Source organism: Podarcis cretensis (genome assembly GCF_951804945.1).
Source record: "Podarcis cretensis genome assembly, chromosome: 1".
NCBI classification, from domain to species: Eukaryota; Metazoa; Chordata; class Lepidosauria; order Squamata; family Lacertidae; genus Podarcis; species Podarcis cretensis.
Window position 1 is genome coordinate 73450800 of NC_137170.1, and position 24866 is coordinate 73475665.

A 24866-nucleotide genomic window follows, 5' to 3' on the forward strand; every position below is an offset into this window, starting at 1 on the left:
CTTAGATAGATCAATAATGCAATATAAGGCAGCTCTGTAAGAATTTTCAAACATTAAGGGTTGAGGGTGAGTGAATCACGTGGCCTACAAGTTACATTTTCTCAATCAAGCAAGGTAAATTAAAGAATATCCAAAGCAAATCTATTTAAGAGTAACTTAAATAGTTATAGCAAAGTTTCAGCAGCCACACTGTAATACACTTTTTGAATTATGTAGCCTTAACTTAATTTTACATCAAAATGTTTCTGCAACAGTATGATGGAATAAAGCAGACACCTGAGTTTATATACTGGTAGAAAACAGAACAATGTGGTTTTTTACCACATTTTAGCAGCTCCTATTTCTCTTATTTGGGAGTTTATTGAGGAAACATCCCACAGCCTCACTCTCTTTCTCCTTTACTTTTACTCTCATGTGGTTCCAGTTCTTTGTTGTAAAAATAAAGCAGATTTCTATGGGAAATTTAGCAGTAGTGTCATCAGCCTATAAGCTACTAATCCCTGTGAAACCTCCTCCAATCGATTTTTTTTTTTAAATCAATTTTTATTAAGATTTTAAAACATAAATGCAAATATAATAAACAATGTAACATATATCATAACATAATTTCTTAACTTCTTTGGACTCCCTCACGTCTTCCGCTCCCACTTGCATCTTTGTCAATTCTTGCCCGCAATTTATCATCTTGTTTACATTCTTATGTCCCATTCATTTAGAATATAATCTAATAGTTCTCCCAAAGGTTTAAGATTTTCCCTCAATCTCACTTATCATCCTAATTGCATCTAATTTAGTGGTGGTCAATTATTTATGATCTAGCCTCCATCTTAATATTCAACCAAATTACAATGCTTTTTTAAGTAAATCTTAAATTTCTTCCAATCTTCTTCAACCTTCTCTTCTCCCAGGTCTCGGATTCTGCCGATCATCTCGGCTAGTTCCATATAGTCTATCAGTTGTATCTGCCATTCTTCCAGTGTGGGTAGATCTTGAGTTTTCCAGTGCTTAGCGATGAGTATCCTTGCTGCCGTTGTTGCATACATAAAAAATGTTCGGTCCTTCTTTAACACCTTCTGGTCGACAATACCCAAAAGGAAGGCCTCTGGTTTCTTAGTAAAGGTATACTTAAATACCTTTTTCAACTCATTATATATCATTTCCCAAAAGGCCTTCACTCTCGGGCAAGTCCACCAGAGGTGAAAGAATGTTCCATCATTTTCTTTACATTTCCAACATTTGTTATCAGACAAATGGTATATTTTGGCAAGTTTAACTGGGGTCATGTACCATCTATATATCATTTTCATTACATTTTCCTTCAAAGCATTACATGCAGTGAAGTTCAGCCCATTGGTCCACAACCTTTCCCAGTCCTCAAACATGATATTATGCCCTATATCCTGTGCCCACTTTATCATAGCCGATTTAACCATTTCATCTTGTGTATTCCATTTTAACAGCAAGTTGTACATTCTTGAAAGTATCTTAGTCTTAGGTTCTAACAGTTCTGTTTCCAATTTCGATTTCTCCACCTGGAACCCTAACTTTTTGTCATTTTTAAAAACTTCATTAATCTGAGCGTAATGTAACCAGTCTCGCACTTTGTCCTTAATTTTCTCCAAACTCTGCAATTTCCAATTGTCTCCATCTTTTTCTAATATTTCCCAATATTTTGGCCATTTGGCCTCCATATTGGGTCTTTTTCGGGCCTTAGCTTCCAGCGGTGAAAGCCACCTTGGAGTTTTATTTTCCAATAAGTCTTTATATTTTGTCCAGACATTAAACACTGCTTTTCTGACAATATGGTTCTTAAAGGCCCTATTGATCTTAACCTTGTCATACCATAAATATGCATGCCAACCAAAAGCATTGTTAAAACCTTCCAGATCCAATACATCAGTGTCTTCGAGAAGTAGCCAATCTTTTAGCCAGCAGAAAGCTGCGGCCTCATAGTACAACTTTAGGTCTGGCAGGGCAAAGCCCCCTATTTCTTTCGCATCAGTTAATATCTTAAACTTAATTCTGGGCTTTTTGCCCTGCCAGACAAACTTAGAAATATCTCTCTGCCACTTCCGGAAGCACTCCGTCTTGTCCACAATCTGTAATGTTTGGAACAAAAACAACATTTTTGGCAATACATTCATCTTGATAGCAGCAATTCGGCCTAGCAAAGAAAGTTTCAATTTTGTCCAACTATCTAAGTCTCTCTTAATTTCTGACCAACATTTTTCATAATTATCCTTAAAAAGACTCAGATTTTTTGCTGTTATGTTTACCCCTAGGTACTTTACTTTTTTAACCACATTTAGTTCTGTCTCTTTCTGAAACCGTTCTGACTCTGTATCTGTCCAGTTTTTCCCCAATACCTTAGTTTAATGTTTGTTTAATTTAAATCCCGCCACCCGACCAAAATCTTGAATCAATTGTAATACTCTTTTCGTACTAGATTCTGGCTCCTGCAGGGTCAAAACTAGGTCATCTGCGAAAGCTTTAAGTTTATATTGTTTCTCTCCAACCTGAATTCCTTCCACCAACCGGTCCCCTCTAATCATATTCAAGAGCACCTCCAGAACCGAAATAAATAGCAAAGGGGAAATAGGGCAGCCTTGTCGTGTTCCTTTTTCGATTTTAAACTCTTCTGTAACCACATTGTTGACTATCAATTTAGCCTTTTGCTCTGAATATATTGCATCAATCCCATTCTCAAAACCCCGTCCCACTCCCATTTCTTTTAAATTTCCCTTCATAAATTTCCAGGAAATATTGTCAAAGGCCTTCTCCGCATCTATAAAAATTAACACGGCTTTTGTATTTATATCTGTTTGCAAAAGTTCCAAGATGTCAATAATGTTCCTTGTGTTAGCAAACAAGTGTCTACCTGGGAGAAAACCTGCCTGGTCCTTGTGAATTACTTCATTTAAAACTTTTTTAAGTCTACTTGCCAAAATGTCTACAAATATTTTGTAATCCACATTTAAAAGAGAGATGGGACGATAGTTCTTAAGTTGTGTCTTTTCAGCTTCCGATTTTGGTATCAATGTGATAAAGGCTTCCTTCCACGATTCCGGCGCCCTCTTCCCCTCCATAATTTCATTGCTAACCTCCATCAGTGGTTGTATCAAATCGTCTTTTAATGTCTTATAATACTTGGAGGTCAGCCCATCTGGCCCTGGAGATTTGCCCATTTGCATATTCTGAATGGCTTGTTCAATCTCTTGTCGTGTTATTTTGCAGTTCAGGATTGATCTATTTTCTTGTGACAATTTTGGTAGCCTATTTTTTTCCAGAAATTGTTTAATCTCGACCTCGTCTTGCGGCCCTTGAGTGTATAATTTTTTGAAGTATCTCTGGAAGCACTTTCTAATGTCCACAGGGTTCTGAATATTTCTTCCTTCAAGCTCTAAATTTGTAACTATATTTAGTTTTTGTCTCCTCTTCAGCTGCCAAGCTAGCAGTTTTCCACATTTATTCGCCGATTCAAAAGTTTTTTGTTTCATTAATTTAATCTTCCACTCTATTTCCTGATTTATCAATTTAGAATATTGGGCTTGATGAAGTTTAATTTCTTTCAAAGTCGGCTGTGACTTCGGATTTGATCTTAACTTCTTCTCTAATTCTTTAATTTTCTGCAAGATTTTGTCTTTCCTCTCATTTTGTATCCTTTTCTTTACAGCATTCTGTTGAATCAGGAACCCCCTCATCACAGCCTTACTTGCATCCCAGATGATTCTTTTTTCCACCGTAGTGTTCAAATTTATCTCAAAATAATCTTTCAAAACTTTTTGGGCCTTCTTAATAATCTCCTGATCTCTAAACAAATTGTCATTCATCTTCAATCTTAAGGTAGCCGGTTGGTAGTAGTGTCATGTCCATCTTTAGTGCATTATGGTCGGAGCAGGTCTTTGGGCAGATTTCCACCTTTCTAACCTTAGGTGCCAGACCTCTAGATATCCATATTTGGTCGATTCTTGTCCAAGTCAGCTGGGCTTCAGAGAAGAATGTTCCCTCTCTTCCCAAGGGGTTCTTCGTTCTCCAAATGTCAATCAAGTCCATATTGTCAGTCATTTCAAAAAAAGTCTTTGGTAGTCTGCCATCTTTTGTAACATTTTGGCTTTGTGACTTATCCATGTTAGTTGATACGACCCCATTCATATCTCCCATCATAATGATGTTATCATAGTCCAGATAATCCAGCATAGTCTCATGCAGCTTCTTCTAAAATTCCGATTTCCCCTCGTTTGGTGCATAAATTCCTAATATCAAGATCTTCTCTCCTTGATGTTGTATCTCAATTGCTAAAATTCTTCCATATTCATCTTTAAATAAAAGTTTAGGTGACAGGCTCTCTTTTGCATATATCACCACCCCTCTCTTCTTTACTCTATCCGAAGATATAAATTCCTGGCCAAGTCTTTTATTTATTAACACTTTTCTGTGGAGCCTAATCACGTGAGTTTCTTGTAGGCAAATAATATCCAATTGTTCCTTTTTTAATATGTGGAAAATTTTCCTCCTTTTTTCCGGAATATTACAGCCATTTATATTCCAACTCAAAAGTTGCAGAGACATGCTGAATAAATCTGGTTATTTTCCTGGGGGTGGTGTCTTATTCGCTGGATCTTCCGGTTCCAAGGGTGCAGGTACCGCTGGTGCTCCAGGCCCAGAGGGTGATTCAATTCCTTTTTGAAGGTCCTCTCCGTATGCAGTCAAAAATTTATCTCTATCTTCCAATGTTCTGATTTTGACCTTCTTCCCTCTAAAAGTGAAGGATAATCCTTGGGGGAACTCCCACCTGAAGATAATTGAATTGCTCCTCAACAATCTAACCAATTCGAGGTAGCCAGATCTAAGGTCCAGCAGTTGTTTAGGAATATCCTTGTAAATTTCAATTCTTTTGTCCAAAATGTCCAGTGACTTTCCGTAGTGTAGGCCCAAAATCTTGTCCCTTTCCTCCTTTGATCTCAATATTATCAAACAGTCTCTGGGTTTCTCTTTCTTTATAAGTCTTCCAAGCCTAAAAGCTGATACGATTTTAAAGTCCTTTTCCTCTAAGTTCCAAAACTTGGAAAGTTCTTTAGTCAAAAACTCAGCTAAGTTGCCTTCTTCCACTTCTGGTATCGACCTTATCCTTAAGTTACTCTCCCGATTCCGCAGTTCTGTAATAGAAAGATAAGTCTGATGTTCATCTCCTTGTTTACGGAGTGGTCTTACCTCTTGTTCCAAAATTCCAAGTCTTTGACTAGTATCCTCAGCCAATTTCCGATTTTCTGCTATGGCCCCCGTCAATTCTCCAATTGCTTGTGCGTTCTGTGATACTTGTCCAGTTAGTCTATTTAAACATTCTGTGTTTTGATCAATTTTAGCTGTTTGCTCATCAGCTTTCTTATCCAAAGATTCCACTCTCTTATCCAGAGATTCCAATTTTTCATAAATTTTCTCTAAAATAGAAGCAGTTGCTCCTGAGGCCATATCTTCCAATTGTAATTGCTCAATTTCTTCCTCCCCTGCTTTTGGCAGAGAAGCAGCTTTTTCCTCTGAAGGCAAAGTAGGTACAGATGATCTACGTGCCTGGGAAGCTGCGGTTAAAGTTGTTAAAGTTGTTTGTCTGGTTCTTGGTCCCTTTTTTCTAGCGCCACTCATTCCAGAGTTATCTAAGAGTCAAGGTCAAGCTGAGTTGTTCCCATGAGAAAACAACAGCCCAGATGGTAACAGTCAAGCAGGAGGCCGGGAAAAGGAAAGTAAAATAATGTCACTGCTGTAAATCCAAAATCCTCTAGGGGGAGCTTAAAATGTCTTTTGGGAAGAGATCAATTCTAGTAAAATTGTTAAAATCAAGTTTTAAGTCCAGGAACCTTCAATAACAGGTTTTAAGCAGAGTTAGTATTAGCGCCACATTGTTTCAAACAGAGCATACTGGTATTTCAGATGATGCTTCAAAGTAGCAAGTCCAAACTCCCTCAGATTGTTGCAATTTTTGATTCAAAGTAACCAAATCTGCAAACTGACAGCTCAGTTACTCAGGCAGCTCCAGCACCTGGGTTTCTTACTCAAATTATATTTCCAAATAGAAGAAAGGTATCACGATGCAAGTATAGAACATAAGATCAAATGCTTATAATCCTTATTCGCTTACAGAAAAGGTTCAGTGGTTGCTCAGATCAATTAGGTTAAAAGTTCTTTCTTTACCTCCACTCCTCCAGCTCTTTGCTTTGAAGTTCAATGACAGCGGAAGACGGACTTCCTGTTTTTCGTCGCTCCGCTTTCAGCCAAATTCAATAGATTTTAGTCTCCAATTTAATAAAGTCCTTCTTTACTCACGGGTTGTTGCTTTTCCACATCAGAAAGTTTCAGGAAAAAAGGTCAGCGCTCACCGGCAGCAGCAGCGCGGCTTCACTCCGTAGCTTGCGAAACGACCCACAGCGCCGCTACCCCCTCCCTGTTCCGGAGCCCCTTACGGGGTTCCTTCAACGTTTCAGGGGTTGCTTCCAGCGCCCGCCGGGTCCCAAGACCACAGGCTTTTACTGCCTGTGGGTTTCCGAAGTGGGTCTCCGCTTCGCCGTAGCGGACAACCCGTTTCCCACGGAGCTTCCCCTTCACCGAAGGAAGAGGACCGCCATTGCCGTTCGCGCCGCCTCCGGAAGCCTCCAATCGATTTTTGAAGCTCAATGCCTGCTTGTAGATTCCCTTGTTCTACAACATATATGGTATGTTTTGATGGAGAAACTTGTGGTCTCTGGATGCAAGTCTTCGCAAAACATAGTAGCTTTGAAAGTAACACCGTATATCACCAAGCAGCTGTAGCATCAATACTTTCCTATGCACATAAACTAGCTGACACTGCAAATAAATAAATTAATGTTGTACTTCAAGGGTAGACTTTAGGGCAGTGTGGTAATTCCAGCTCAATAATATTTAAATATCCAGCTCATTCAGAGGCATGCAGACACTTGTGTAGACACCCAAGTGTGGTTCCTGGCTTTTTCTCAGTTAGTAGCTCCTGTTTAAGGATGGTAATGTAATATATTTCAGCAAGATTCTGCCCCAGATTTTACTTCATACTTCCAGAATGGGTTCCAGTTTGGAACATGGCAGGGAAGAATCCAGTTGTGTTCCAGAGGAAAGTTGATGAATTATTACTTTTTTATGCACAATAGTTATTGCACAGTTACCAAATGAAGTGAACAAAATAATAAATACAGCAACCAAATAATAAATAAGACCAACCATGCTCAGTGGGGCTTATTCCCAAGTAAGTGTATTTAGATTACAGTTTTAATAACATGTTGTGTTTCCTTGATATTGTCAAGCTAAATGTGAAAACACCAATTGGCTGACCTGACATCCCTTTTTGACATTCCACAACATGTTACTCCCACTGCTGTCTCTCTTAGAACAGGGAAAGCTGTTTTCTGTAGTTATTCAAGAATGCAAGCCATTGTCCAGATAAAACTAAAGTCTCCCCCCCCCCCAATAAGGAGTAAAATAAGCTTCAAAATCCCTTAATTGAATCGTAAGGTGAAACTTGCCTATAAATGGTTTTCAAAGAGGTTAGAACTGTGTGATCTTTTATTGTGATATTGAACACTCTAGGGGCACATGTCAATCTACAGCTTTTCAAAGTCATGTTAAAGAAGCATCTTCAGATACTGTGGCATGCTTTCAAAATAATGGAAATGTCAACCACTCACATAATGTTCGTATTATCCCTAATTAATATAAATTGCATCTAATTTCACCTCTACTTAAATATATTGCTGCCCAAAATAAGGACCCTAATTTTTATGAGTAATTACTATTACTGATGCATCAACACAATTATTTAAATTCAACATATGCAGAGGCAGAACCCAGCATTTACAGTTTTTTTGTTCTCTCCTTGCTCGATCCCTAATTTTTGTGGCTTGGAGTTCTTCCAGATTCTGTCTCTGACTTTGTGGGTTGTTTTTGTTTTTGTTTTAAAAAATGTGAAATCTCCTATCTTGTTTCACTTGCAGTTCCTGATTGACAAACAGGCAGGGATTTGAAAACAAGCAGTTACCTCCATGTAATCTGTACAGATAATGTGCATGAATGTACTTCAAGCGTACACTAAGGAAGGCTTAGTATTTTGCAGTTATCAAAACAGAGGGAAGAGACTATAGCTCAGTGCCAACAGAATATGTTTTACATGCAGAAGCTTCCAGGTTCAATCTCTGGCATCTCCATTAAAAGGATCAAGTAGATGATGCGAAAGACCTCTTTGCTGCTCTCCTGGAGAGCTGCCACCAGTAAAGTCTGATCAATCTTGTGGGTGTATACAACTCTCTCCGCTGGGCTGCAAGAGTTAATTCAGAACATTTCACTTCTATTTTAGATTAAATGCAGCTTGTTATGTCACTCAAACTTGGACTAACTGTGGTTTATCTTCGTTTTGCTTAGCTGAGCCAAGCCAACTTCAAACCATAGTTTACGAAGCTGTCTTTTTTCAATTAACCATAGTTAAGATTAACCAAAATTTATAGTTCAGAAAAATACTAAACTGCAGTTAGGTCGCAAATGAAGTGAAAGCTTTTGATCTTCTCACAGGCATGCGAGGGGAGGGGTCAGGAGAGGGGAAGAGAGACTACGTGAGCCTGAGGCTGACAGACTTCTTCTTGTAGTGCTAAATCAGGCTTTGGAATTACTGTACATCCGAATGCAGCCACAACTCTGGGCTAGATGGAGAAATATTTTAACCAAGTATGACATGGCTTTCTGTGCACCTGTGATTGCCATCACACACAAAACTTTCTTTTCCTGTTAGCAATGTATCATCAGTGGAATATAGTCTTATTGATTAGTAGTAGTCCCAACAACTGATTCTGAAATTTGGCGCTGCTTTTCTCAGATAATGCTAATTTGTACTACCATCAGTTCAAGTAGCAGTCCAAACTGATAGCTGAAAGTGCCTTGATAGTTTTTAATTTCCATCCATGGGGACTGTATCTGAGAAATAAATTACTGTATTTTTTGCTCTATAAGACTCACTTTTTCCCTCCTAAAAAGTATGGGGAAATGTGTGTGCATCTTATGGAGCAAATGCAGGCTGCGCAGCTATCCCAGAAGCCAGAACAGCAAGAGGGATTGCTGCTTTCACTGCGCAGCGATCCCTCTTGCTGTTCTGGCTTCTGAGATTCAGAATATTTTTTTTCTTGTTTTCCTCCTCCAAAACCTAGGTGCGTCTTGTGGTCTGGTGCATCTTATAGAGTGAAAAATACGGTACCAGCCCAGCTGTGGAATAGCCACCTTGTACAACCAAGCTACACAATAAATATGCCTGATGAAAATTTGCCTCCAACTGTACATTATCTGGTGCAATTGTATATTGCACTTTACATTCAGAAGGCTTTTCCCATGCAAAAACAACAGGAAGGAAACACCTAACACATGTTGCAGATTGCATCACACACCTGCCTGGCATGTAAGCTGCAGACATTTCTGAAAATGGAAACAAATTTGTTACTTGTACAGTGGTGCCTCGCAAGACGAAATTAATCCGTTCCGTGAGGCTCTTCGTATAGCGTTTTTTTTTGTCTTGCGAAGCAAGCCCATTGACAGCTTAGTGGATTAGCGCTATTAGCGGTTTAGCGGCTTTTAGCGGATCAGCTGATAAGCGGCTTATCAGCGGATCAGCTGATAAGCGGCTTAGGGCTTAGGAAAAGGGGGGGCAAGGGAAAAAACCCCGCAGGAACTCGCAATACATTTTCGTCTTGCGAAGCAAGCCCATAGGGAAATTCATTTTGCGAAGCGCCTCCAAAATGGAAAACCCTTTCATCTAGCGGGTTTTCCGTCTTGCGAGGCGTTCGTCTTGCGGGGTACCACTGTACACATTTATTCACTGTGTTACTTGATAGAGCATGCACATTTATACAATATGTCCCTAAATAGGTATATCCCACCCACACAGTCCACCAACCACAAAAGGGGTACAGGGATCAAATGGGTGGACCAAATAAGTCTAAGGATATATGTGTGCACTTATGTAGCAAGTTCTAGACATAATGGGTGGAGCGTGCATGGAGTGTGCATGAGTTAGAAATTTGTTTCCATATCCCGTTATGTACAGAGTAATGCAGAATCAAATACTGAATTACATAGGTTTCATACAGTTATCTCTCCTAACAGAATATGGAACACTATTTTGCATGATGTACTCGTATGTTTAACACAGACTATAACGCTTCCCCTGGTACAGCCTATTATTAGCAGCTTTTTAGTGTTCTCCCCCCCCCCCCGCCAACCGGGTATAATGTAAGGCAAATTATGTAAAACACACCTAACCAGTTATTCTGCAAGCTGCCACTTGCTTGCTACAAACAATCAGTTTCTACAGAGTGGAAGAAAAAACCTGCCAATAGATTGGAACTTCACATCTTAAAATTCCTGTCGAAATCAGGTGCATTTTAAGCATCAGATTTGATTATTTAATCAGGCAACTTGCATTTTGCCCTGGCTAATTTAGAAAGCTTATAATATTTTACTCATAAAATAATTGTGCACCTGTTGTGATGGAAACCTATTTAAACAAATCTTAATAGGCATTACAATTTGTTCTAAACATAAGCAAGCTAGCTGATCACTTAGTTCAATCTATAATGCAACATTTTAAAGCAGATGGCAGATTGCTCTATACCTCTGCAAGAATTGTTATGCACATTATTATGAGGATAAATCAAAAACCGCTGATGCCATATAGTAACTCATATTAGAAGGTTATCCATCATTGCCTCTCCATGTCCAACAGGCCTTTCCATTGCCCTATATGCAAACACAAATTAGTGTAATGGATCCCAGAACCACAAAATTCCCTATGCTTACTATACAAAGATAGTTATTTTTAGCATTGCCTCTTCCCTAATATAAATGTACGTATGACAGACTGGATAAAAACCTGAATATTCAGAGTAAATTTACATCTTAGGTTCATCAGACAAAGACAGCAGCCTTTGCATACAAGATTTGCTACAGCAGCCATATAACGTGTAGCCTGCACTGCCATATGGATCATTGATGGGAAGTGGAGTTTTCCACCTGACCTACTCACACTGGTGTGCAAACTCTCCCTACCAACAAGAACAATCATGTGAGTCACCATGCTACATGTCACAGAGCTGCATGGAGAATCCATCACATGGCAAGCCATTTTCAAGCTCCTCCATCCAATAAAATTTAATATGTAGATCATAACTTGGTACATAAAAAATTGACCTGATTTTCTCAGAATACTGTACACATATTCAGCATTAATAGCTGGCATAAAGCAATGCTTTTAAAAACAACTATATATACAATCATGTTTTATATTTGCTTCTTTTGAGAACCTCGTTCATAAAATGCCAACTCTGGTGGAACCTGCACTGGGCTGAGGTCATATATCTGTGAATTAGATTACTTTGTGCATTTTATAAATGATTATGCTCTGAAACGTCTTCATAACAAGAACGGACCTGCAAACTAAGGGAAGGTTCTGCTTCTTATCACTCATTTTACTACCCATTTCATATTTGAATCAGTGAATGAACCAAGTTTGTGAATTTGACTTTAATAAATTTGTATTTTAGATTGCTGTGAACTGCCTTGAATTTTTTAAAATAGAATTTTGCATGAAACTGTTTTTAATTAATTACATAATTACATAAATATAATAATGTTTTCTGTTTGATGTATTATTATTATTATTATTATTATGTTTGATTTGAATAATTATGTTTTGTCTCCTAAGATTGGTTGTTTCTGGCCATGTCATTTACTTATGTGTGCATATTCATACAAATTTTTTTAAATAACTATTTTATCTAATATATGCATTTCTAAAGTATGTATTTCATTCTAAAGTATTTTTAAACACAGTTTGGTACATTTCTTGAGCCAAGAACTGTATCACAAAATGTGGAGGTGTGAAATCTGAAGAATCAGTGCATTAGTCCAGGAGGTAAAAATTAGATCAGTTTGCTTGAAAATGTGGCCAAATTTCCTCCCCTCCTACCTGAGTTGCCACAATGTTCATCAAAGAAAATGAAGAATATAAAGCAGTGGAGCCCTACTCACGAAACAAATATGATACTGTAGGACACAATCCAAATCCCTGATCTGCCATGAGACCTGGATGGGATAATAAAAGAGGTTTCTTCAGTTTCTTTGAACTGGGTATGTTCAAAGTGGGTGGCTGCAGACCAGATCCAGAAGCTCTTGGAAGAAACTGATTTTCTAGATCCATTTCAATTGGGATTCAGGCCTGGTTTTGGCACCAAAACTGCACCTCCCATTGGGAGAGAGACCGAGGAAATGTGCCCCTGTTAATTCTCCACGACCTCTCAGTGGCTTTCATTACCAACCATGGTAGCCTTCTGGAGTGGCTGTCTGAGTTGCAGGTTGGTCGGACCACTTTGCAGTGGTTCTGGTCTTTCTTGGATGGTTGTTCCCAGAGGGTGATCCTTGGGGAGTGCTCTTCAGCCACATGGAGCGGCAGCAGGAGGCCCCATTAGCTAAAGTGGTGCTTCAGGTTAAGAACAGTTTCAGGTTAAGAATGGACCTCCGGAAAGAATTAAGTACTTAACCCGAGGTACCACTGTATGACAATCCTGGTTTTATGTAGGGCTGCCTCTGGAGACAGTTTGGAAACTGCAAAATTCAGCAGCCAGGTTGTTCAGCGAGGCAAGACTGTTTGAGCATATTGCACTGATCCTGGCCCAACGGCACTGGCTGCCAATTAGTTTTCAGGCCCATTTCAAAGTGCTGGTTTTGACCTATCAAGCCTTAAATAGCTAAAAAAAACCCCTATTAAATAGCTTTAAAGCCTTAAATAGCTCAGGACCGCAATACTTCAAGGCCTGCCTCTCCCCATTTGAACCATTCCGGACCCTGCAACTTTTATGTAAAGTCCTTCAAGAAATAAATTGAAGAACAAAAAGAAACAACTGCTAGCAGTGCTTGATTTATAACATAGAACACAACTACTTTATAATATGATCATGGGACATCTAGAAACTCTAAAACAATGCAGCTACATGAATCATTCCCAAAATATAATATTGATCATCCTTGAATCTTCCCACACTTGCCATCCTCTCCTGCCACACCAATGTGGCACACTACACCCTTTGAGAACCGCTGACTTAGCATATAAAGCCATTTCGATTAGGAAGTTTGAAATCCCTCTGCTGTTTCTATGGTCTCAGACATAGAATTTCTCTAGTTTTGCCACCTCATTTTTTTAAAGAAAGAAATCTGGAGCATAACAGCACTGAATAATTTCTTTTAAAAAACCAATGCCTCATAATTTACCAATATTATGAAAATCAGTTTCCGGACATGTCTTTTTACTATATTGTTCAGGACAAAGACTGAACAATGAGACATAGAGTGGTCCACATGCAAATGTATGCTCTTCTTCAGCTTCTTTTGTTTGCAATCCATTTCGTACTTACTGTTTTTATGGCCTGTTGGGCCTGGCTAACTCTGTTACTATAAATGAACTTCAGAATGAGGTAAGTCTCATGCTATGACTGGAATTTGTAGCTACAATTCAAGATACTGACAACTGTTCTGCTAAAGGTGCGTTCTGCAAAGCTGTTTGTTACTTGAAGTAATTTACTTGTTTGGCCTGAGCAAGCTTGCTCATTACTGTCAACTCAATGAGCTAGAATTTAGAGTTGTCTTGGGGTGAGGGGATCTGAACACCATAGTTTCTGAAGAGGGTTATATAAAATTCTCAAATTAGAGACCTACCAAATATTTATTTATATCTAATCCTGGGATAACTTTATGAGTGAAAATATATGGTTTATCTGTTCGCATGCAAGATAGTCACTGTCATGGTGCAATTACAGGAGGGGCACAAGGCATCCTACCTCATGCCGTGGACTGGCTGGGTGCAGAGGAGTGCTGGGAGGCACCAGCTGGAGAATCCCCAGCTGAATCCCCAGGGGAAGAAGGCTCAATAGCAAGGGGATTGGTGGTGGGAAAATGATAGGTGGTCGGAGGGAGAAGACTGGGGGGGGGGGAGCTGGAGGGGCAACAGGGTTTGGTGAGCAGGAAGAGTCTGTGCCAGAGTGTAGTTCAGACTCTGAGGATGAAACAGAGGCTGCAGAGGAAGGGGGTCAAGAGGCTTCTGAAGAATTCAGGGAGTTTTCCCCTCCTGCTGCTACCAGCTCTCTCTCTCCCCCCCCCCCCCAGTTTCTGAGAACATGCAGAGAAAATGAAAAGAGCGGAACAGAGATCAGTTGTGTGCAGATGCAGTATGAGACTGTGTGTGGGAAAAACACTTGAGGAGCCTTAGAGAGGGGTGGGAAGACAGGGACTTTCAGTCCTCACAACTTTGTCATCGGGGCAAGACCTACTAGGAAGGATTCCTGAGACCACTAGGCCTGAACTGTATTTAAGTTTACTTGAATAAGGATTTAATTTCACTGACATTGGTGACTTAGTGCTGACTTGTGTCTGCTCCAACCCTGACACCTCTTTTTTTTTTGGGGGGGGGGTAATGCATTTGAGACACTTCACACAAACAGTAGTCTCATGAGAAACAGAAATCTTAGTGCCAGCCATGAGTAAAAAGTTTCATTGCATGTTCAATGCATGGTCCACCCAGAGTTAAGCACTTTTACTGATTTCAATGGGGGCGGTTATGCACTTAAATATGCTTAGTTGTAGAAATATTGGAGTCTCATTTATTTTCTTCCTATATACAATAAACAGCCAATAAACAATATATTTAAAACACACTTACACTGCACATCAGTACTATGGAAAATTAAGCATTTTATTCCATGTGGTCACTTTAATAAATTCATTACTAAAAATAATTTTATGCCCTGTAGTATATTACTAATCAGGACCTGCTACTGGGTTTAAGGGTTTCTCCCCTCTGTTTCGTATTTACATTGATTTCTCTAATTGGAACCAACTGATCTTTTTCCTGTATATTGATTTTTTAAACCCTAGCAGTTAACAATGATTCTAATATATTGTAACACTTTAGACCTTAATCATAGAGTGAGGGGGGCCTTTGCTTGTAGCTTTTGTTTGAGTTTTAATTAAGAAGACCTTGTGTCTCCAACCCTGAGCTGTGTTTTTAATTGCTCATATGTATATCATGTAGACTTCAAAAGAAGGAAAAGACGTTTATAACAGAGAGCACAAAGGGGAGCTTTGAAATGTCTACAACCGTACAAAGTGGCATAATTAAAAACCTATGGGTGCTCCTGTGATATATAAGCCATATATATTTATAAAGTAGGCTGCGGTATACACTTGTGACTTGCCAAAAGGGATTTTGGCACTATTAGAGAAATAATCTCAATGCATCTCAAATAAACTGTAAAGAAAACTAATACGGTAATCTTTTCAGCCTTCTATTGCTCACAGAGTTCCTGTGTATTCTTGTTATCACGCTTGCTGAACCTCTGACAGCTAACCTACATTTTTCTCTTTCTGAATTCCTAATACAACTGTAATACCAATTATCCCACTTTATGCCTTCATCTGAAAGCAAGAGGCAGCACTTCTAGCAACAACTTAGTAGCACAACCTTCACAGAATGGATACCAATCCTACGCCTATCACAATTACAACATATACTCCATCTTTCCTCACAATTCTCTTCTCTGAAGAGAGTAACAGCTATTTCTATCACAAGCTATCAGCATGAAACTTGATACAGATAAAGGAATATGCACAGTATATTTTATAGTGAAAATCTCTTATGCATCAGGTCAACTCTTATCCAGCTCTTAAAATCTTGAAACTAGCACAGGCCTCTCTGTTTGCTAATTATTCTTAGGACACCGGAATTACAAACAAAAGCTTTGAATTCACTTTAATTTATCAAAGAAGAAGATCTTTGCACGGGGAATTAAAGAATTATGTGCAAGTCAAAGAGTCATACAATGCAAATGCTTTTCTGTAGTGGGTAAAGCTATGCACATCCGTCAATGTCCATCCAAAAATAGAGCATACTGTACAAAGAAAGACTGCATGTGACATTTAAGCCACAATGTGTGTAAATATAGATTATGTTCCAGTAGTATACTCCTCTAGAAATGGAAGCCAGAACACTTCACCCACTAGATTGTGACCCAGAAGCCTTCTATCTACAAGGCTGCTAGAACAATCAGGACTCTTGGAGATAGCATAACTGCCTATGTTGTGTATGGACTGGCCTCCTTTATTTGATCTTCAAAGACCCTGTATTTTGAGAGAAACCACTGGAGGCTATTTCAGTGGAACAATAGTGTGATGCTTGCAGGACTCTGCTAAGTAAGAGATTTATGTTGACATGTGAAACAAAACTAAAAACAGGCTATTTGTGGTAATAAGGGGCACCATGCTTTCTGATAGTTGACTGGGAAAGTTGGAAAATGGGGGTGGGGCATTAAATCACTGTCATTGTATACCTCAATATTTTATTTACATAAGGTATACCCACAGAAGGAAGGAAGGAAGGAAGGAAGGAAGGAAGGAAGGAAGGAAGGAAGGTTTTGCATGTAAAATTACTGCTGGAGATATTTCTAAATAAGTCATTTTCCATTCATTAATATTGGATGGGAGCTATTTGGGAGCACTAGCCCAATGAAATTTTGATCTTTTTACCTTTGAAGAGCTGATCTCTATATGGTCTTATATACCAAAACCTTGAACTTAGCACAGTCGCAGATTGGCAGCCATAGCAAATCTTATAAACACGGAGTTATATGTCATGTAATTTGCCCCCACAAACAACCTATCACAAGCCTTCAGCATGAAACTTGATACAGATCAAGGAATAAGCACAGTGTGGGTGCATATTGAGTACCCTGTTAAACACAATCAGGTCCAGGGTGGGCTTTTTTTCAGGAGTGGCTACATTACTATACCTTCAAGGTTGCACGCACCACCTCTTCATGCAAATATGAACTCAACCAGTTATCTTCCTGCCCCACCTAGATTTAATCTGCCATAAGGGCAAAGAGCCAAGAGGTAGCATCAGTGGGTGCATACTCACAACCATCTTGTTAACCTCTTCAGGCTGCAAAAACTGAAACTGATCCCACAAAACAAGGCTTGATGGAGCATTGGAAACCTCATTTAACCCTCTGAGATGTCCCAGGCTCCATCCACTAATATAAGTGAGACAAGTGCTTTTGGTCTAGAAAAAGAGCTGCCAGAGCTCACTATGAACATGTCCCTTGTTCTCTTATAATGGCATTGGCGCTCACTTGAGAGGTGCTGGAACTGAGTTCTGGTGAAAAAACCCTGAATGACACCAGTCTATGGACCACCCCTAAGAAGTTCTGTTGAGCTGACATGATGGCAGTAGAAGTTGGGATTCTTTGCCGCATTCATCACCATGCAGCAGGCATGATTATGTGCTATAACATGTGCTTGGTTGCCTTCCCAATAAGGCTTTTGCCACTTACACTTTAGCCATCATCCAGCCTGCTTCATAGCACATACCTCCCCAGTATACCAGGAGGATGAATATGCTCCACAGTCTTGTAGATGATGCTCGGGAGTGATCATATCTATGGCCCTCTGCATCTTGCTGCCCTACAGAGAGACAGGGCCTCATAAGGATCACCAGCTCTGTTCACTGGAAAATAACCCAGAGAGTTCAGGAATTGTTGCTTATGTCCAAAAGATGATAAACATTGCACTCAAATAAATAAGCCAGCAAGCAGCTTCAACTAATTTCACTAGGATGCATGCAGAAAAGCATTGTGGTGAACTGCCTGTAAGTACTACCTGCAACATAAAATTAATTGTGTCCAGGGAGTAGAGAAGCAATTTCCATCCAATGTTTGTCTTATCAAGTCTGTTATAAACAGATAGAGAATCAAATTTTAAATAAGATCAAGGCAATTAAACATCTACCTTAAGGCCAGAAAATGCACCTTCCACTATATGTCTTGTATTATGACTAATATTTTCACATCTCTTTGTTTTGGTAAACAAGGTTGGCATAGCAAACACGCAGGCACGGAAGAGCTTGGCTGCCTTTTTCCTTTTTTCCTGGCATCCTTCCCCATAACTGATCTGCCAGTATTGCAGGCCACTTTTTCAAAGCGAGAGTATGTGCTTCATTTATCCTTAAGAACAACGCCTTCTGTCTGATAAAGCAGAGTACTCCCCAGTAACAGTCAGTGCAAAGAGCAGCTCTTCCTCACAGAACCACACCTTTGTTTCTTGCTATTGAGATTCTCTATACCCCCTCCACAATCACCTAACTTGTTTCTGTCTTACAATGTTGCCGTGATTCTGGGAAGGAGGAAAGAATAACTACACAACACAAACACAATTAAGTAGTAAAACCTGACAAATCCCTACATTTTCAAACAAAACACTAAGCAATGTTTTCTTGATGAAATACTGTTGAGAATCACTAACAGACTGTCCTGGAGTACATGTATTCTATAGCATGGCCATTCCTGGACAGAGTTAGCATTGCCACAGCACTCATGGCTTGGTAACTTCAATACTCATTTACTATAATATGTATATTCTAGGTGGGGCTGTCCTTAATCTTGATCCAGAAGATCCAGATTACAATTCTGGCGCATGCTAAAAACTTAATTGCTCTCCATGACCTTTCCAATCTATTGATGCTAGTCTCTGTTAGAAATTTAAGTATTATTTTGCTGCTTCACTGGACTTGTATTTAATTGTGTTTCTATATGGATTTTATTGTACTGATGAACACCACCTTGAAATGTCCACATAACAGATGGTGTATAAATATCTTAATAACTAAAACATACATACACTGATTGAGAGCGGTAGCCCAAGGAAACAACTAGGAAGCATGGTTCCATGTTTGTGGTTGTGAACTATAGTATACAAAAGGGAACACTGGAGAACTCTATCCTAGGATACAAGGAACTTCTTCTCCAGAAATCCCTTGCCTCCATGTTGACTATAGGAGGCGGCCACCTGTGTATATTATACATCATAGGACACTCCTATGCAATGTGTACCAACCAGAAAGCCAATGCAGGCTTAAGAACATAACTCAACTTTGCAGAGTTCAATGAATCTGAGACAGACCAGATCCAAAAAATGAAACCCGCCTGAACACAAAATCCATAGTTCCAGAGCAGGCTCCTCACTAAAAAGCTATTTACTTCACCACAAGCAGAGAAGTCCTATTAGTATTCTTGGAAAGTCAGGGGTAAACATCAATAGGACTTTTTGCACTATTTAAAAAATCTGCTTTTCAAAATACAATATGGTGTCTAATTTATACTCTACCTTTAATTTCTCCAAGGAGTTCACTTGTGTTTAATCTTTCCATTTTCTCCTTCCAGTCTTTAGAAAGTAACTTTTCTACGCAAGATGAATCTATGAAAGCAAGAGGGGAGAGAAAGCGTTAATAAAAACTTAAAAGTTTGTGAAATCAACATGCAGGTATTTTGAGCTGCTGCACAATAAAATAAGTATTTTGCATTGAACAATCTAACTTCCTGCACAACGCCCGCGTCATACCATCTGCTGCCGCTGTACTTGCAGCCAATCGGAAGGCATGCTTTGGTTTCCAAACGTTTTGGAAGTCAAACAGACTTCTGAGGTACAGCTGTATTGTCCCTGGACCTGGCCTTACCCACTTAAAATGCATCCCCCCCACCCCGATTTGAACTAATGAAGGATCAATAAATCCCACATATAAAGGAGGAGATGTCTGGGAAAACACTGTGATGGGGGAAGATGTCATATGAATGCCCCTATGTTAACAGGCAGACACTCTGATGTGAATCCACATTTTGCTCCAGTGTGGACAAATCCCAAGGGTTACGTGTTGCCATTTTATCACAATAAAAGTTACAGTACAACCTTTATACAAGTTTTGGTTGCAACACTGTAGAAGTGTCTTTGGAAGGACAGCACAGCTTATGCATCCCTGCACCCCCAAGTAATATTTTAGTAGGGAAAGCCAATATACTAATTATATCCTTTCAAAAAAGAGCAAAATTAAGAAGCACTAAGTTGTAATAGACAGCATTAAAATACTTGATACACAATAAAACAAATAATTTAATTTTAACAATTACAAGCCTTTATTATTTTTATGAGTTTTGGCCAGATAATAGAAGAATCAACAAATAACCACCAATTATCGATAGAACATTATAATTTGTCCTTTTCTGTGATATCATCAGTTTAAAAAGCTGCATCTCTTGTGCCCTGCCAAAAACGAAGAACGCTGGCTTTATATTGATATTTACAGAAAGTTAACAATAAAATATTTAAAGTAGGATACTTTTGCCCAGTTTATGACAATACAGAATTAGAGCAAAATGAATCAAAGAACAAAAAGATATGCCTGATTTTTAAGGCACCTTTTATGTAGTTGTATTTTTAAAACTTATATAAATAGAGAAGCATTAAACACACACACAAATGGCAATGAATATTTATTTATTTATTTATCTATCTATCTAGCTACCTCTCTTCTCTTGATAACATATACAAAACAAAGCTTTCTTTTCTTTTATCGACAAATGGCAATTGTCTGAAGACATCTTGACAGCTCAGCTGTGATATATCTCCCTATATCAGGTTGTGGCCAATGAAAGCACAGTCCAAATCTTTGAGGTTAGGCAAGATCTGAAACCTCAGAAAATAGAAATAATATTAAGAAAGTGCAGGTTCTGCTAAAACTGCAGTGCTGGGAAGGAGCAGCCTGAAAAATGCATAGTTGCCTAACCCAAAGATTATCTGTTGTCAAACAAATCAAGAACCTGTCCTTCTCCAGTTTGAATTTGTAAGTTTCTATATGTACACAGAAGGTTAGATCCAATGTTAATAGAGCACTGGAATAAAGAGTCTTAAGGTACTTATTAAGTCTATGGATTTCAAGGGTCTACTCTGAGTATGGCTAACACTGGATACACCATAGTTTGATTAGGGGAAGAGATTACAAAATCCAGTATGAGTGTCAAGGGAGCAATCCAGAGGAAATAAAACAGATGGTCCAATTAAATCAATGGGACTTGATAAACAGTTGGGAAAAAGTATGTTCCAGGCAGACTGAACATTTTCGAGTTTCTGCTCAGCACAAACGACCAAAAGTTACACCTTACATAATCTCTAAAGAATGTGTGAGCATTTTTTCAAGATGCTGGACACAATGGAGGGAGCATTAGTTCCACAAAAATAAACAAATAAAGCCCGATATATTTAGAACTGGGTTCCTACAGCCGACCAGTTCTGTCCTTTCCTGCAGGGTTAGGGTTAGGCACAGCTTCCCTGGCCACAAGGGCTTCCCTATTTATTTAAAAGGAGCTGGGGGGTCCATTGCAGTAAATGTGGAAAGGCCCTCATACATTAGTGGTATGCAAAACATGGAATGCTGAGAGAACTCTGGGTTGGTATCTATATAGAAATTATCATTGTCTTAATAACAATTAGTAATTTATAGTTATTTATAATTTATAGTAATTTAGTGTTATCCTGATTACTATGAATTGAAAATGGCTACAGTTTTAAATGCTGTGTAGTATGGTTTTACTACCTGTACAGGTCATTGATCACTTTTTAATGTATTGTAAATTGTTTGTGGCCATTAACAAAGGGCAGTCTATAAATGAAATTATTAATAAGAAGAATACTGTTATGAGTTGAGGTGGGCTAGATCCTCCTAAATGTGTCATGATTTAGTAAAAGTGAGAAGTGATTAAGCTTTGATTAAGTTTTGCCAAATGTGGAAACCTGCTGGATTTAGCTATGCTAATGAGCCAAGCCAGCTCTGCAGAGTTAACTGGATGGGACATTAAAGGTAAAGGGACCCGTGACCGTTAGGTCCAGTCATAGCTGACTCTGGGGTTGCGGCACTCATCTTGCTTTATTGGCCGAGGGAGCCGGCGTACAGCTTCCGGGTCATGTGGCCAGCATGACTAAGCCACTTCTGGTGAACCAGAGCAGCGCACAGAAATGCCGTTTACCTTCCCGCCGGAGCGGTACCTATTTATCTACTTGCACTTTGACGTGCTTTTGAACTGCTAAGTTGGCAGGAGCAGGGACCCAGCAACAGGAGCTCACCCCGTCACGGGGATTCGAACCGCCGACCTTCTGATCGGCAGGTCCTAGGCTCTGTGGTTTAACCCACAGCACCACCCACGTCCCTGGATGGGACATTAGCAGAGGACAAAGGGCAGTGATGGACCATCAAGGAAACCATCACAGCCATGCAAATGGGGTTGGGGCCCTTCATCACTGGGTGCTAGTGAGCAAAGGCCAGGTTGAGGGTTTCAGCTCTAAATAATGTAGCCTGGCGGAGGTCCTTGGACTCAGTTAGTAATCAGAAGGAGAAGAAGGGGCAGAACTCCAAATGAGCTGGGGATGACATGCTGAAACAAAGAGGCACAGAGGATGGCTTTTCCCCCTCCTTTGAATCCAATGCTGCCCTTAGGGGGGAAGCCAGATCCTCACAGGATGTGAATGTTCTGCAGTCCCTCCATCTAGGTGCAGGTTATATATCTGCATAAATAAAATCACGTATCATAAAGATACCACAGTCGCTGTGCCTTATTCCCAAAAGAAAACACAAACCCTGGGTAAGTGCCTAGAACCCCTGGAATCTTGTACCACTCATGGAGATTAAGGTGGTGTGTAACAGTACTGGTAAAATTGGAATTATGACCCCATTTCAAAGTGACTACAAAAACCATGCACTCTCCAACCTGATGGATTCCTGTTTATAAATATTTCTTGATTCTATGCCATGGGCAAATGTATCATTTTTGTATGTGCTTGGTGTAACAAGCTCATCTGTGCCAGTAAATGGTAAAGGTAAAGGACCCCTGGACCGTTAAGGCCAATCAAAGGCGACTATGGGATATGGCGCCCATCTCACTTCAGGCTGAGGAAGCCAGCATTTGTCCACAGACAGCTTTCCAAATCATGTGGCCAGCATGACTAAACTGCTTCTGGCACAATGGAACACCATGACAGAAACCAGAGCGCACGAAAATGCCATTTACCTTCCCGCCACAGCGGTACCTATTTATCTACTTGCACTGCTAGGTTGGCAGAAGCTAGGACAGAGCAATGAAAGCTCACCCCATCACACACATTCGAACCGCCGACTTTCCGATCGGCAAGCTCAAGTGTTTCAGTGGTTTAGACCACAGCGCCACCCGTGTCCCTGTCTGTGCCACAACATGGGTTTATTTAAAACATGCGCTGACCTATAAGCTGCAGTATTATCAAGCAATTGATCTGAATTTGGAAATCTGCTATCAAAAATCCTACCCACTGTAAGGAGAGCTTTGCTGGATTGGGTCAATGACCCATCTACACCAGCACTCTGTTCTCACAGTGACTTGCCAAATGCCTATGGAAAGCCGGCAAGCAAGACTTGAGTGGAACAGTCCTTTCCCAAGTTATGATTCCCAGCAACTTGCATTCAGAGGCAAACTTCCTCTAACAGTCGAAGTACTGCATAGTTATTGTGGTTAGTAGCCCCTGACGGTCTTAGCTTCCAAATGAAGCAGAGCTCAGATTCCTAACAAAGCAGAGTTTAGACACGCACATGTACACCACGTTTCTTCTGAGTGTTTATGATTGTCTATAAATTATTCTTTCTGTGGAACAATGAGATAAATCATGTCTCCTTTATTAGTAAGTTCTGGCCCTCTTTGAGTAGCTTTTTATGATTACAAGTGTACTGAAGTTTTCCTTTTTAGTGACAACAGAAACAAAACAGCCAAAACAAACAAACAAAACCTCTGAAAACTATGGCAAAGAAAAGCTATGCCTATTGCCAATACTCAATTTTATCTCTAACTACACAGGACCCAGGACATATTCTTAGTACCAGATGACCAGGTGCCAAGCTAGAAAGCAAAGCGTGGTAGGGAGGGTTCTGTGGTAATGAGGTCATGCCCTCGGACATTTTCCTTAAAACCTGAGTGAAATCCCATATCGCACACACTCAGAAGGCATCTTCATTACTGTTTCACAGGCCTATTTAATCTAATTGTGAATGTCTCTTTAACAGGAAATAATGGTACTAAGGTTCAACTCTTAATGAATGTGTGAAGTAGCATGCGATTAAATAAGTTGTCAAATCCTAGCCTCACAAGGACTTTGAAAGGTAACTAAAATGAACACTAGGCTGGAGAAGCACTAGCTTAAGTACCTTAGCTTAAGGTACTGATCTGCAGTTCATGCGCACATGTAAGAAAACCCACAGTGACTAATGATTTGTTGCTATGAAAACTTTGGTTGGGAAGCGGGTTTGAAGTGTAAGAAATAAATAGCATCAGAAGAAAACCCTGAAAGCTTGTATATGTGATCATCTGGTTTATTGCTGAGCTCATCCATGTGTGCTGGTACAATTTTATGCAATTGCTGATTTTAAGGTGTTAAGACAACACCGTCTCAGGGCGGCATCACTGGGAAGAGAAAGGGGAAGTGATAAAAAAATAAAAATGAGAAACCCCCAAATTCACTACAATGCTTTTTAAGAGATAATGTGAGCTCCAGGTTTAAAAAAAGAAAGAAAGATGAAAAGCATGTCTCTGTGATCAGAGGGCATGATGAAAACAATTAACATTTATCCACTGAGTAATCAATCAGTTTTGGAATGGAAAGAATCTCTGACTGCCAATGAAGAACAAGTGTGCTGGCTATCAAGGTCTTAAGTTCTTCTGACTAAATCAAAGTCATCTTGATCCTATCAAGGGTTGGTTTCTCCCGCACGCCACCCCCCCCCCATCCACTACAATCCCAATCTTGTGACCTTCAACAAGTGAAGAAGCCCAGTTCTACCTTTCCTGAGTACTATGACCTTCCAGTGGCCTGCATCCATCTACATAGGGTTCATCCACCCCCAGGTTATTTTTAATTTACTGAAGTAGCCCTCACATTACTTT

General features: G+C 39.6%; 1 protein-coding gene across 10 annotated transcripts in view; it reads right to left on the minus strand.

Moving 5' to 3' along the window:
* Positions 1-24866, minus strand: part of SOX6 (SRY-box transcription factor 6) — a 435786-nt gene that overhangs the window by 175301 nt on the left and 235619 nt on the right. For all 10 annotated transcript variants that reach the window (XM_079966105.1, XM_079966106.1, XM_079966103.1 and 7 more), the window contains one exon: positions 19243-19332. In XM_079966105.1, the coding sequence (XP_079822231.1) occupies positions 19243-19332 (90 nt within the window). The remainder of the gene's footprint in view (positions 1-19242; positions 19333-24866) is intronic.